The sequence below is a fragment of the Coturnix japonica genome, chromosome 4 (genome assembly GCF_001577835.2).
Source record: "Coturnix japonica isolate 7356 chromosome 4, Coturnix japonica 2.1, whole genome shotgun sequence".
In the NCBI taxonomy this organism is placed as follows: Eukaryota; Metazoa; Chordata; class Aves; order Galliformes; family Phasianidae; genus Coturnix; species Coturnix japonica.
In genome coordinates this window covers 21787855-21803839 of record NC_029519.1, presented here as the reverse complement: position 1 = coordinate 21803839, position 15985 = coordinate 21787855, and the positions used below count along the sequence as shown (strand labels likewise).

Here is a 15985-nt window from a genome sequence, read left to right as displayed (position 1 = left end):
TTTTTCTTCTGTACTGAATTTTTGCCAATTATAAGGTGAGAATTTTGTCAGTTCCTCTTCTTCAGGTCTTGCCAGACACTGCTATGAGTACCTTCCTCAAGCTTCCTTTGTTCTGCTCACTGATGGGTTTATGTGTACAAATTACAACAGATCTTTTCCACACAGTTCAAAGGAAACCTTGAATAAAAATAATGAGATATGATTATTTTCCAATTAGAGATTCATATACTTCTTAAAAAAGAATGATGTAATTAAAATTTGGGTGAAAATGATTTAATATGAGATCGTCTGTTCATTTTTCCTGGAAATAAGGCTTTAGCATATCTGCTCTATATTGATTAAAAACTGAAATCACATTATCGATACAATAAGCTTCAAATATTAACTCTGAAGTCTCTTCACATAGCTGAAATGTAGGAGATAGCAAAGATATTTGTACTGCTGTTTTTGTCCATTACTCCTGCAAAGGCAGTAATGTATTAAAAGCATGTGACTTGTAACTGTGCTGCAGAACATTTTGATTTGTATAGTGGAAACAAAGTCAGAAGTCAATAAGAAGTGGTTGAAAGGTAATCTCTAATACCAGTGCAGTAGTGGCAGACTTGGATGTTTGAAAATTATGGCAGTAAATGCAGTAAGACCTTATCTAAACTGTCAGTTCCTTCTCAGACTGCCAGGGCCGAGTTCTGTGCTCTTTCTGAGAACAGCTCTGAGCAGCGTATGCGTACACTAAAGGCAGTACTGACTACTGTGATGACTTTGGGGCTGGTAAACTGTGCCTTAGAAGGCTGGCTGCCAGCTGCCATTTGCAGAATTTTACCTTTGCCCACGAGCATGTGTGTAGAATGATGGCTTGCCACCTTGCAGCTGGTATTACAGCCAAGTATCTGACATAGATTGGGCAGCTTGTTTTTATTTCTAGATGCAAATTAAAGGAAAGGTCCCTAAGCCTTCTCTTCTCCAGGCTGAACAGACCCAGCTCTCTTAGCCTCCTCAAAGGAGAGATGCTTCATTTCCTAAAATATTTCCGTGGCCTTTGTTAAACTGCCATTATTGTGTCCATGTCTGTCCTGTACTGGTCCAGAACTGAATGCAGTGCTCCAGGTATGGCCTGCTTGGTTTTTGTTCCATTGTGAAGCTGACATGTAGTAAGGATGCTTGTCTCTACCAAGTCAATTCAGTAGCTTTTAAGTAGACATTTTCATCTACAGTAGATCTTGTGCGGTAAGAGACCTTGTGCACAGGTGGGAAGGGAGTTGAGTGGAAATGAAGGACCTGAAAAAAGACTTCATTTTTTTAATGGTGTGCAAAGCTAGAGACGATCTACATCACTTCTGGGGAAAACGTAGGTCATCTAAAAATAATGTTAACTTCTGACTCCAGTGGCAACATGCAGATGTCAGTGGAATGAATACCTGACCTTGGTATTGTCAAGCTACAGACATTTGACTTTCTGTGCTTCTGTCTATGAAGCAGATTGCCTGTGCCAAACAAGCAAAAACATACTTCTTGAATCTATTATTGCCATGGCAACTGATAATTGGTATTAAGAATTATTTTGCTTACAAACTGTACTTATTTTTGTCTGTTCACAGAAGGTGTTTTGTTTGTGGAAGTTAGTTTAAAATGTTTAATCATGAATAGTGCAGTGAGCTGTGCAATACAGATGGAAGGAAATGTCATTGTAATTGTTTTTATGATTTTAAGTACAATACGCATTTGTCAAACAAATGCATTGCTCTTATATTTCCTCAAAGGTCGAGTATACAATAAAGCCATTCTGCTTAGCGTGATTTGTTACTCATGTATTTTGAGTTGGCCTTTTTTTGTTTTGCATTTGATATTTTATGTCTAATCCTGTTTGCCTTGTTTATCTCTGAACTATTGTATTTCCCAAGATTACGGTAAAACTGAGCAGAAGATTAATGAGTGAAAAGGATAGACATTCAGATGAGCAAATTAAAAGGCAAGGTCTTTTTACTGCCATAGTTATTTACAGCTCGTATCTCATACTGAGTTCTATTTTGCATATTTTACAACAGCTTAGTAAAATACCCTGAAATTTGAGAAAGTTTTTGTCAACTTTTTGTCAGTGCAGAGTCCTGCCATCATGTCTGTGACAGGTTTGGTGCTCTTGGCTTACTACATGCTGTTCCGAAAAAAGCAAACATTTATGACTTCAGGTTTTCCCTGAAAGAAGCTGTCAGCAGTTTGTGTCCCACAATGACCAAAGATTGCTGCCTCTTACTAGTTGGTTTGGGCAAACTAATTAAGGAAATATTTATATGCCATTCACTTGTGATTCTTGAAAGATTGCAAAGGAAGCCCTACAGCTAGGGTGAGTAGCTATTCTGTCATAATGCAGCACTTTCATGTGCAAAGAGGGCTCTGTGCAGCTGATTTAAATTAACTCCAAGCAAAGGTATTGTTAAGTGAGATTGGTCAAATGTTTTGCACTGTGAAGAGAGTCTGGGTTCTTGGGATTCTTGGTCCTAATGCTGAACCCTGATATTATTGTCAGGACCTCTTGTTCTGTTGTTTTCTTCCCCATTTCTGTATGCCACCAGTCATTTTTCACTAGCTCTGAGGTGCTCTGCTTAATTATACCTGCCCCAGGTGGGCAGTCCTTGCTTTTCATTCCCTCTTGAGTGTGGATTTGGAGCATCTTAGTCTGGTTCATTATGCCTCAGCCAGGTTGAGGCATTTCGTGCATTGTTTGCTGTGGGGTCAGGTGTTCTCATTTTCCCACTTGCCAGCCAAGTGCTTTTAGAGAACTGCAGTGCTAGGAGTAACTTTGACTCTCTAAAGAACATTTGTGACTTGCAACTGGCCACAAAAGTCCTCTGGACATCTCTCTCTAATATCAGCATGCACTTCTTCATTGATGCTTTTCTGTGACTTGTAGGTCATGGACAGACATTGAAAAGTATGCTATGTCTCTTGAAAACAGTCTTGTATGATGATGGGTTGACTGAGGTGTATCCATTAAGGCTGCCTCAGGGGAGAGATAAACTAAAAATTGAGTGTAAATTCCACATATTCTAGTCAGTGTAATCTGGACTAGCTTTAATTTTGCTTCTAATGATTACTAATTTATGCTGAACACAGTGCTGACAGCTCTGTCTTGCTTTTGGGATGCGTGGTTACAGGTACTCACCTTGGGCCTGTGCTGTGTTGGCAGTCTCTGTGCCATACTCTGCTTCATGTTGTGCCCAGCTTTAATGTGGCTTCTTTTCTTGTGTAGATATGGTTCACATGGTTATTTTTTTTCCATTTGGATAGATGTCCATAGCTACAGTTAAGTGCTATGTTGTCATCTCTTCAAATTATACTTAAAGCATACTCAAGTAAACAGAGTACATGTTAAGTTGTCAAAATAGCAGTTGCTGTGGAAATTGAAATGAACTGCATTGTAAAGAAGCACATAAAAGAACTTTAGTTAGAGCTGAAAGAGTGGTTTAGTAAATAGCGCTATACTTAGAGGCTTAAGAATCCCTCATAAGGGTCTGTATAAAAAAAGAGGCATCACTTTTGGTTCTTTTACCATTAAAATGTAAGAAAGTGTTTTCTTTTAACTTTACCCTGGGAGTTCTTCCCTTATCAATTTCCCTCTTGCCATTTCTCTCTGATAGCTCAGAACGTAGAATTAATTAGCATGTATAAGAATGAAAATCGAGCTTTAAATATGTTCACCATGGGAAGGAGATATTTGTACCAACAAGGTCAGATCTCCGCTGACTGAAAAAAAGCTGGCCAACTCTATGAGCTATTTATTTTGAGTGTATTTTAGTAAAGGTTAGGCTGTTTGGAGGGTTCTTGGTATGGGGAATCAGGAGGTTTTGTGTTGAGAGTTAATTTATGCATGAGGAAAATATAAACTTACAGAGTATAGTGGATTGTTGACATGTGAATGAAGTTTAGCAGCAGGGCAGCGGGAATACTGGTAAGCAAGTAAGTGGAAAGGAGTCCTCCAAGGAGCTGTTTCCTTATACTTAAGCAAGACTGTGCTGAATTCTGCTTAGAACATTCTCCTGGATATTTTACAAAGTGTTAAAAAATGCCTTATTTTATTAATTTCTCCCCACTACACACTTTTGCTGGAGATCTGTTATAGAGAATAGCAAAGCTTTCATTTGAGGAAATTACACACCAAAAGGAAATAAAAAAAGGAAGATGTCATAAACAGCATTATTACACAAATAGCAAGATTCCTAAACCTGTTGCCTAAAATATTACTGTCAAGGGAAAATCAAAGAATTACTACATTTCTCATCTGCTATGATGTGTACATAGAAGCTGTGCTACACAGACTTCTTGGTACTTTGTCATTCCATTGTAAAAATGATACAGTTCTCCGGAAATATGGTTATGTAAGGATAAACTCTCAGTTCTGACTAATGCAGTGTTTTATTACTACCTTCATTAGCTTCACGGCAGACAAATTGTATATAATTTATCTGATAACAGTTTCAAAATAATTCAGATAATTACGCATGCATAATTCACTGCAAGTGCTGCGAGAATGTGGTGCATTTTATGAAGAACATTTAGGGTTGCTTTATTTGTATAATGAAATGGTCATTATGCTCCCATAGATAGCACTTCATATTTTAATGAAATGTTTATAAATAAAATATGAGATATTGTGAATTGAAGCAGTTTGTTAAACCCAGCTGTGTTTTGAAGATATAGCTGTAACATTCTACACTGATGGCGTGGTTTAAATATTCTAGGGCTTGTCACGTGTTTTGACTTACACAAACACCAGGATATGCAAAGAATTTGTAAGTATAGACCACTGACTAACACAAACACCTGTAGAAAATAAAATGAATGTGTGCTTTCTTGTATGGTAAACTGGTAAAGTGACATTTCCATTCTTCAGGCTTGATTATCTTGGCAAAGGTGGAGCATCTCTCTCTGGCATGCTCCTTGTGGCAATGGCTGTTGCTCACCTCACAATTCAGGCTCTCAGAAGGAAGCAAAGGGGCTGTGGCTGTGTATGTGATGCAGCTGTGATTTATCTGAAGAAGCTTATTTGTGAGGAATTTTCCTGTTACAATGACTTTTCGGATCCGTTAGCACATCTTTCACCATAAAGACTGAGAAATGCAATTAGCAAGTTGTTTAACAGAGCTCCTACTGCTGTGACTAAAGTGTTATTGATAGAGCGAATCAACTTCAGTGTAAATTGTTTTCCAAAGATGAGTTTAATAAAGGTTTGATATGATGTAGTAACTCAGTGTTGATTGGGTACGATGAAAGGCGCGATGTTATTGTTTCACTGTCAAATTACTACACATAAAAGTGACATTACATTTTGCCAGCATTATTCCAGGCAGTTAAGCCTTTTCTCACTGCTTTGAATCCTGTGCAGTTCCTCTGTCTTAAAGCCTAGAAGCTGCTTGATGCTAAGCACTGTTGAAATTTCATTTATTTGGATGCCTGTGTCTATGGAAGGAATGATAATTACTTTGATACTTAAGGTAGAATAATATTCTGCTTGAAGTGATCTCAAAAAGGCATAAGTGGAATGTGATGACAGTTGTTGTGTGCAGCAAAAGAAAGAGTAAAATTAAATCTGCCGTTTTAATAAGCTAACTCCTATCATCTGCTTTTGAAAATCTTTACCAGCTCTGATGGGCACAACTTATGCACAAACAGGAGCTGATGGGTTTTGTTTGGGTGTTTATGTTCTCTTTGTTGCCCTAGTAACTGGAAAAAGGCTGGCACTAGCATATACACTTTTGTCTGAAAAAATTGAAATATTTATCTGTACTATGCTGAGGGAGGAAAGCCAAGAGGCATATCTACACTTTTTGCTATAACTCTCCAACGTTGTTCATAGCAAGTAAGAGTCATCTTAAACCCCCCACTGTGTTGAGAGCACGGCGTTTTTCTGTGGTAATTTGAGGCTTGGATTTCTATATTTTGGTCGTGATTTTCAGTGGTGTGAGTAGAAATGGATAAAACCACAAAATGGACTTTGGGATGTCTGTATTGTGCTCCTCGGGAGGCACATAAAGGGCTGACATCCCGTGGGAAAATTAACTTACCTCTGTATAGTTCCACCTTTCCTCTTCAAGCAGGAATAATACTTCTTTATAAAGGTACTTAAATGCTGTTCATGAAAAGTGTTAAGTAAGAAGTCATAAAGCCGTATGTATTTATGGCTTTGTCAGGTTGTTTCAGGGTTAGAATCTGAGAGACAGGATGTCTCAGGAGCAGAGACAAGCAAATATGCAGCAGGGCAGCATGGAGTGTTATGCTTTTTGTTCAGCACACACACGCAGGTTTGCACTTAGATAACCATAATAAGTGGCAAGCAGAAACTCCCAAAAGCAAATGCTGTATGAACCCTAGTAAGCTAAAACAGAAGCTCCGTTAAGCAAGTGCAGAAATGCGAAGTAGGAGGAGGAACCTAACAGCAGTGGATTCGATAGTGTCAGCAGGGTGTTCCTTGCTTTGGAGTGCACTCTTCCTTTCAAACCCACTTCAGCCTCCCTCCTGCTTTTATTCTCTCCAGAGTCGACAGGGCTTTTTTTATTTGCATGCTGCATCCAGGTGGCCAGTGTGTGATGTAGAACCCAAATGGAACACTTGCCTGCCAGTAAGCTCAACCATTTTTCAAACAAGATTACTGGCAAGGTCAGCTCCCTACCAAAACAAGGTAACTGACTGTAGCCCCACAGACCACTTCCCTTAAAACTGTCATGCGGCCCATGGTTCTAATTATGTAGCTATTCATTATGTTATTTCCCAGAATCCTTTGTTCCAATGCAGGATCATTCTTTGCTCAGACCCTTTAGGTCCCTGACACACTGGTATACAATATATAATCATCTGAACATAAATAACTGGCTAAACAGAGGGAAAGATAGACTACGTTAGCCTGCAAGTAAACAGTATAAGCTCTATTTTCATTATCTCTGTGACAGGGAAGGTATGACTTGTATATCAGATGAAAACCTCGTTTATGATAGAACTTAGCTCTTCATTGAAAGATCACCATTAATTTCCACTCACATTCAAAGGTGAGATAGCCTCTGGTCTGCAGAATTAGTGTACATCCATAGTTACATTGACCAGAACAGCTTAAGGAATTCTAATGAATCTCTCTCTACATACATTAGCTATTCCCAAAGGATGCTGGCAAAGCCATTTGTCAAATCTTTTCCACTCCTTCTGTGTTTTATGATTATTCCTTTACAATTGCTTATACTCTTATATCCCTCCTAAAAGATTTTTTTAAAGATAGGTTAATCTTTTTATTTGTCTGTAGAAGGAAACCTGCCTTGTAGGACTGTTTGTGCCTTCTGTTGATGTGCAAAATCTCTAATTAATGCTACCACCAGTAAGCTCGGTTGCATTCAGAGTAAGTTCTATAATGTCTTTGTCACACAAATTGCAGTCAGTGTATCTTTTCCCTCTGTTCTACCTTTTTCTCCTTTCTATTGCTCACTGATTCAGAATATTGTGCAAATGACTCATGTAAACATTGCAGCCTGTTTCTTGTTGTTTGCTTTGAATAATACTTAACTGTCATCTGTTTTTTCCCCTCAGTATCCATTTTTGTCATCACAGACCAATTGAAACTCTTAACAGAAAAGACTATAGTTTGAATACAGCCTTGTAAATACACTCATTAATATCTGTTTATCTCAGAACCTTATCTATGCAAAAATCTGGTTATGGATATTTCTGCATTTTTCTGTCTCCGACATATGCAAGAGTTACACGTTAACTTCCTTTATCAAAGTAATAAAGCTGGACAGGACACAGAGGAATGGGTTTATATCCTTTAGGGATATATTTCACTATTTGGTGGGATGCGTCCTTTCAGCTAATGATGGAACAAAGTTGTGAGAAGACATGGTTGTGCTGTTGGCTAGGTATATGATTGGAGGGGACAGCAAGGAGCATAGACAAAGGAGTGTTACTGACTAATTTATCTGCTGCAGCCCTGCCAGACAGAAGCATCTAGAAACATGCAGCTGGTATATTTTTAGATTTAAAAACAAAGAAAGAAGAGGAAGCATGGTATAATGCTTATTGATTTTTTCTATTCCTCTGACTTATGGGAAGAGTGAGATTTTGAGCTAGATGAGGGCTTTAAATGGGTGACATTGCTTCTTGGGTGCCTGCCTTAGCCTAAGGGGGTAGCAGGAATACAGCACATCACAAGAAATGATGGTGAAAGTTATGTGGGAAGAAGACACTGTGGGGAGAAATTATAATGTTGGCAATTAAATTTCAATTCATGCTTACATGATAGCTGAAAAAGAACTAAAATCAATACAGTGCACGTAAAAATGCGTTCATTTTTGTCTTGCTGAGCCAGCACTTCAGTCATCATTTTAGGTAATGATATTTCAGAATATTTTTAGATACTGCTTGAGAAATCTTGTGAATTGTTAATTCTAGCAAAAATAGATTTGAGGACATCCAAAACATGAATAATCCCAGGAGTAAACTAACAGAAAAATTGTGGTCTTAATAGTAATGATTCACATTTGATCTTCCTAATACCTGTTGTATTAGGCCCTGTGACTACTTATTGACTCCTCAGGTAATATACTGATGGCTATGCTAAAAAGAACTCAAGATATTAGGACTTATGTAAAACAAGCTGTTGGTTGAAAATCGGTTTTATTGACATCATTCTGTCATAGAGGATCCATTAACTTTCCTCCGAGTCATATTTTAAAACTGCTGACTCTTCTGCTGATTTCTTGATTCAGTTTTCAGTTAACATCTGCATGATTCTGGCTTCTGAAATCGTATTTCCTCTCTCCAAGCTCAGGCTTCTACACTACTTAGCAGATAATGATTTGTGTTTCCTGTTACACAAAGCTAGACAGGAATTAGAGATGATGGTCCCATCATCAACCTGAAGCCAGGTTATTAGGACAGAAAGGTTGTATTTCAGCAGTCATTCGTCTTTCAGTAAAGACGCATGTTGTTTTCGAGAAATTATATTGATGAATGTATTTATTTTTAGATCTTCAGAAGAAAAAATTGTTAAAAAAACACCACTGAAGTCAGTCAGTTGTAGAGCGATTGATGCTATGTTGGCTTGGCACTGCTGAAATGACTTTTGCCTGCTCAGCACAGCTTCTAACTTGCTATGGTTGTGGAGATACCTGGGTGTATTGATTCTTCTGCCAGTGTAGTAAGTGCTCCAGAGGCTAATGTAGCATTGACTAGGGTTCTTTTGCTGGGAGAAGTTTTTTTAAAAAAAAAAAACTTGAAGCAATTATTTGTGTTCAGCCAAGCCCTTTTGGACTGGTGTGTTTGGGCACCCCTGGCTGATGCAAGGAAACTCTGGGAGATGAGTAAATACAGAAGTGTGTAATTCAGTCAAGGTAATGCAGACGTGTTTTATAAGAGCTAGGCCTTGAATTTGCCAGCTATGCAATTAAAAGGAAATATATTAAAAGGAGTGTGGCCAGCATGTCAAGTGAGGAGATCTTCCCACTCTGCTTTGGTCAGGCCTCACCTGGAGTACTTTATCTCCAGTTCTGGGCTGCTTGGTACAAAAAAGGCAAGGATCTCCTGGTAAGAGTCCAGCGAAGGGCCACAAAGATGATAAAGGGCCTGGAGCATCTCCTTTGTGAGGAAAGGTTGAACAATCTGCGTCTGTTCAGCCTTGAGAAAAGACTCAGAGGGGATCTGGTCAATGTTTATGAATATCTAAGGTGCAGGAGGCAAAGGGGTGAGGCGAGACTCTTTTCAGGGGAGTGTGGTGGAAGGACAAGGGGAAGCAGCCACAAACTGAAACATAGGAAGTTCCGCACAAATATGTGATAAGAACTTCTTCACAATCAGGGTAGCACTGGAACAGGCTGACCAGAGAGGTTGTGGAATCTCCTTTTCTGCGGATGTTCAAGACCTGCCTGGATGCCTACCTGTGAAACTTGGTCTAGGGAGCCTGCTTTGGCAGGGAGGTTGGACTTGATCTCTAGAGGTCCCTTCCTGCCTCTATAATTCTGTGGTTCTGTGAAATGTGCTGTTTTACCCCAAGGGTGATGATGCCTCCTGAAATTCTCCTCTTTTTTCCTGATTATATCGTCGCTTTCTGCTGATCTTCTGGTTCCTTTACATGATAGAGTGTGTGACGTGCAGAGAAAACTCAGTTTTGTCAATCCTGCAGTTTCTTAGTCAGTCTGGAAAGCATCAGTTTCCAGTCCTGTAAAGGACCCCTCCCAACTCCTTCAAACAATGGGAAATCAGAGGATAAGAGGAGTTTAGTATTCAGTGGTTAGTTTTTCTCCTCCTACTGAAATATTCTTAATTAACTCTTTTGTCTCAGTTAGCACTCATATTTCAACTTGCCTGGCTTCCATCATGATTCATCATCATAATTACCTTATCAGACTCACTTATTCTTCTGTAAGCTTTTTAAAAAAACAAATATGCTACCACAGACAATTAAGCAGGGAATGACAATGTTTACATTGTTAACTTAACCTTCTGAGGACCCTGTCACAGTAACAAATGCTCATTACTGAATGCCTAGCAGTGTTTTTTGCCTTCTCAGCCTGCTTGCAGACAGGATCTTCCTACAGTCAGGGGACAGGTCAAGGTCTGAGAGCCATGGCACTATTTTAAAGGAAGCAAGATTAGCTCTGTTCTAGTCACAGCAAGTTGCACAGAGAGTTTTCTGGTTGTACATTTTAATATACCTAACCATTTTTTGTTACATACAACTTCATTGGTAAAATAATTTCCTTTTAAATTTTACCAAATGCAGTACTTAGGAAGGAAGCATGCATAACATAGGCTTGCTACATTTTTACTTCCATTTTCTGATTGTCCTGAAGAATTGTTCTAAAGCAGCAGCTTCTGAACTAGCATAGATATGCAGCTATGTAGAAAAGGAAGCTATATTGTGTGCAGTTCACAGAATCACAGAATCACAGAATTACCCGGGTTGTAAGGGACCTCAAGGATCATGTAGTTCCAACCCCCCTGCCTAGCAGGGCCACCAAACATACACTTTACTAGAATCAGTTTGCCCAGGGGCCTCCGTCCAAAAGCTGGCGCTTTGAAACACCCCTCCAAGGGGACGGGGCATAAATCCCAAACCTTCCACTGGGGCCCAAGCCTTTTTCCAGGAACCTAACCACTCTTCTAAGTCAAAGACATTTCCCCTAATATCCAACACTAAAATCGTTCCCTCCTTCAACTTAAAACCATTTCCCCTAGTTTCCCTGCTATTATCAGCCCTTTCCGAAGAGTTTACTCCCTTCCTGGGAGTAAGTTCCTTCAAGGTATTGGAAAGGTGCTGCAATGAGGTCACCACCGCAACCTTCTCTTCTCCAGGCTGAACAAACCCAACTCCTCAGCCCTGATCCTCATAGGGGAGGGTGCGTCCAGCGCCCCCTGATCATCTTTGTGGCCCTCCTCTGGTCCCTTTCCAAAATCTCCATATCTCTTTTGTACTGAGGGCTCCACACCTGGACACAGTTACTCCAGAAATGGGTGTCCTCACAAAGAGCAGAGTAGAGAGGGGACGATCACCTCCCTATCCCTGCTGACCAAGCCCTTCTCCTGATGGAAGCCCAGGATCCCTTTGCTTTCCGGGCTGCCAGAGCGCACTGCTGGCTCATTGTTAAGTTTCTCATCGTATCAGGGACCCTAGGTCTTTTTCATGCCGAGCTGCTCTCTCAAGGACAACTCCTCCCAGCCTGTAACAGGTGCTTGGGATTCTTCCGGCCAAGTGCAAAACCTTGCACTTTTGCGTGTTTGAACCTCATTAGGTTCACCCGAGCCCAGCTTTCCAGCCTGTCAAGGTTCCTCTGAATGGCATCCGTTCCGCTCCACCGTATCGACTGCACCACTCAGCTTGGTGTCATCAGCAAACTTGCTGAGGGTGCACTTCCATTCCCTCATCGATGTCATTATAAAGATGTTAAAGAGCACCGGTCCCAAGACAGACCCTTGAGGGACACCGCTCGTTACCGGCCTCCCACCTGGACATAGAGCCTTGACCACCACACCTCTGTCTGCGGCCTTTCAACCAATTGCTTATTCATCTAGTTGTCCAACCATCACAAATCCACCTCCCTCCAATTTGGAGATGAGGATGTGATGGGGGACCATGTCAAAGGCCTTACTCAGGTCCAGGTAAATTGACATCGTCGCCTTCCCTTCATCCACCAACGGCGTCACTCCATCATAGAGGCCACAAGATTAGTTAAGCATGACCTTCCCCTGGTGAAGCCATGCTGGCTGTCTCGGATCACATGCTCGTTCTTTATGTGATCAAGCAATGGGGTTGTCCAGGAGGATCTGTTCCATAATCTTCCCAGGCACAGAGGTTAGACTCAGCGGCCTGTAGTTCCCGGGGTCCTCCCTGCTCCCCTTCTTGTAAATGGAGTGACGTGACCCTTCCTCCAATCATCCGGGACCTCACCTGACAGCCATGACTTCTCAAATATGATGGAGAGCGGCTCAGGAACAACACCTCAGCCAGCTCTTTCAGGACCCTGGGATGCACGCCATCTGGCCCCATGACTTATACTCATTCGTCTAAGGAGGCACTCTCGACTTGCTCTACCCTTACAGTGGGGAGGGATTTACCTCCTTGGTCCCCACATGGAGGTATGGGGGTGCAAGACTTAGGGACGTGAAAAAGACTAGAAACCTGGCCCCCAGTGAAGACCGAGGTGAAGAGAACTCATTTCAGACCCTCAGCTTTCTCTTCATCTTGTGAAGCCATCTTCCTTTTAAATTTACCAGAGTAGGTACGCCCATTTGGCCTGTCTCTTCTGGCCAATGTACCTATAGAAGGTTTTCTTATTGTTTTCACGTCCCTCGCCAAGTTTCATTCTGCCTGCGCCTTGGCTTTCCTGATCCCACGTCTCTGCAAAGTTCGGACGGCATCCCTGTATTCTTCCTGGGTGACACAGCCTTGTTTCCAGAGCTGTTACACCCCTTTCTTCACCCTCAGTTCTCTTAGCAGGTCCTTGCTGAGCCATTGCCGGTTTTTCTACCTCTCCTGCCCACTTTCTTAATCAGGGGAATGGAGACCTCTTGTGCTGCCAGGAGGGCATCCTTGAACAGTAGCCAGCTCTCCTCAACGTCCTTATCTTTGAGGCAGCGCGCCAGGGGATCTTGGCCAGTTCAAATCAGTTGCTGAAAAATGCAGTGTCTGGTTTCACTGTTGATGCTGTTAATCTCTGTTAATATTGCTGTGAAAGTCTGCCTAATTTTTTAAGGTAGCATATATGTATGTGAAATAAAACAGATTTTGAAATAATTTGTGATGATCTGGGCAGTGCTTTAAAAAAAGAACAGTCAGCCTAATTATTAGATAATTACCACATTCTACTAGATAATGAGCAGAAGAGTGTTGTATTTTGTTTGTTTGTTTGTTTGTTTTGTTTTTTGTTTTTAACCTGGCAATGCTTATGAACTCAAAAAGCATAAAGGGAAGCAACTTAGGAAGGATGACGTGTGTGACAAGTGTTGTTTCAGTCTTCCCACAGCTTTGTATTGAAAAGGAGAATAAAGCAATTTCACTCTTCTGTTAACAACCCACTTCTTTTCAGAATAGAAAGAGAAAAGTATAGGCAATAGAATCAAATGTTTAACTATTTATCTTTAGGGGAAAAGACTCTACAGGCTTGTAGTTAAAATCCCATGACTTGGTCCTTGAATACAGCTGTATGCTCTGGATTTCAGGCAATGAAAAGAGAGGAAACAAATGAAGAAAACTTCAGGAAAAAAGGGCGGCAGACAATCTTTGTTGGTTTTGTTTTCTTACTATTTTTTTTTCTTTCCACAAACGAGGTGTAACTAGAAGGGCTTGAGCCAGGATTCACCCTGTCCTAGACTTAATTTAAGGGTTGGCAATGGAGGCAAGGGCATCTTGCTGAAGGTTCCTGGGTGCCTGAGGCCTTCCAAGGGTAAGCAGATTTCCATTCTCCTCCTTCTGTAGTTATCCTCCTCCTCCCATCATTGTTGTTGTCCTCTTCCACTTCCTCCTCATTCTCTCGTCTTCTCCACCGTCTTCCTGCACCTCTTCCTGCTTCTCCTCTTCTTGTTACCACCTCTGTACTCCTCCTCACATTGTGGCTTACCTTGTCCTCTCCCTCCTCCTCCTCCTCGTACTGTTGTCAGCACTCTCCTCCTTCTCTGTCTTCCTTTGTTGCCACTGTCCTCATCCTCCTCGTTCTCCTTGCATCGTTACTGCCATTTTACTTCTTCTACTCTTCGAACTCATCCTCCTCTGCCCATTGTTACCACTGTACTTTTCCTCCTCTCCCTCCCATTGTCATTGCCTCTGTCCTCCTCCACATCCTCCTGTCATTGCCTCTTTCCTCCTCGTCTTCCTCTTTCCATTGTCATTGCCACTCTCCTCTTATTCCTCCTACTGCTGTAGTTGTCGCTGTCCTCCTCCCCCTACTTCTCCTCCACCCGTCGTCGTTGCTGTTCTTCTCCTCCACCATCTCCTACTCATCTTCCACCTCCTCCTCCTCCTGTCCTTGTCCCTGTACTGTTCCTCCTCTTCCTCCCATCGTCATCACTGCCCTCCTCATCCCATCACCACTACTGTCCTTTTCCTCCTTTCCCTCCTGTCGTATATGCCATCCTCCTTCTCCTCCTCATTCTCTTTTTCCTACTCCTGTTATTGCCCATCCTATTCCTTGGCCTCCACCTCCATGTCCTTCTACTTCTTCTGTCATTTCTGGGCTGTTTCTCTTTCTGCCATCGTTGCCACTCTCCTCCTCCTCCTCTTCTTCCTCCTCAGGCTCCACCTCCAGTTTCACCTTCTGCTTTAGTCGCGACTGCTCTCCTCCTCCTTCTCCTCCTCTTCTCCTCTATTTGGTGCCGTCCTCCTCCTCCTCCTCCTTTTCCCATCATGGCCGTTGTACTCATCCTTCTGTCATTGTGCTGTTCTTCTCCTCCTCCACCTCCTCCTCCTCATCATTTTGTGGTTGCCACTTTTTTCCTGTTCGTTCTTCACCTTCTCCATTCACTTTTACCAATCTCCTCCTCCTCCAACTCCTCCTCCTCCTCCACCTCTACCATTTTCTTTCATTGTCGCCACTGTAATCCTCTTCCTCCTCCACCTCCTCAACACCATTTTGTGGTTGTCACTTATTTCCCGCTCCTTCTCCAATATCTCCATTCATTTTCATCGATCTCCTCCTTCTCCCTTCCCTCTCCTACTCCTCCCTTCCCTCTCCTCCTCCTTTTGTGTTCGTTTCTTTTCCTCCTCCTCCTCCTCCTCCTCCTCCTCCTCCTCCTCCTCCTCCTCCTCTTTTTGTGTTCGTTTCTTTTTGCATAGTACTTTTCCAGTTGGCATTGCTCTCATGGTACGAGTGGATCCCTGCTCCGGGCTTGCCCTAAAAAATACTAATTTCACAGCAGGATAAGAACCCTCGTCCACACATAGTCGTGCAAACAGGTGGCTTGTGGTTTGTCCTGGACTGTCGTCCTTTTCCTTCTCATCCTCCTCCTTTTGTGATCATTGCTTTTTCCATACTATTTTTCCTGTTGGCTTTGGCTCTCAATTGGACATGATAAGAATCACTGCTCAAGGCCCTTGCCCTAAAAAACACTACATTTCACAGCAGGACTAGAAAACCCTCGTTCCACACATATTTTCCATTGTCTTGTTTGTACTTCTGTGATTCGTTGCTTTTTCCATAGTAGTTTCTTGTTGGCATTGCTACTCATGGAACGATAGGATCCCTGCTCCAGTTCTTGGTCACTTATTAAAAATACTAATTTTCACAGCATGGATAAGAACCTACCGGTCCACACATATTTGCCTGCAATCAGGGGAGCGGACCGGTTGTCCTGTACTGTTCTCCTTTTCCTTCTCGCTCCTCCTCCTCTCTCCTCCTCCTCTCGCTCCTCCGTCCTCCTCTCCTGCCCTCCCCTTTTTGTGTTTCGTTTCTTTTGCTACGTACTTTTCCAGTTGGCATTGCTCTCATAGAACGGAAGTGGCATCCTGCTGACGCGGGCCATT

At 41.9% G+C, this 15985-nt stretch overlaps 1 protein-coding gene across 1 annotated transcript in view; it reads right to left on the bottom strand.

Annotated features, from left to right (window-relative positions):
* ANXA10 (annexin A10) overlaps positions 1-14531 on the bottom strand; it is a 38165-nt gene extending 23634 nt beyond the window's left edge. Inside the window, exon 1 of the mRNA XM_032444173.1 lies at positions 14464-14531. Within this exon, the coding sequence (XP_032300064.1) occupies positions 14464-14531 (68 nt within the window). The remainder of the gene's footprint in view (positions 1-14463) is intronic.
* Positions 14532-15985: the final 1454 nt, after the last annotated feature.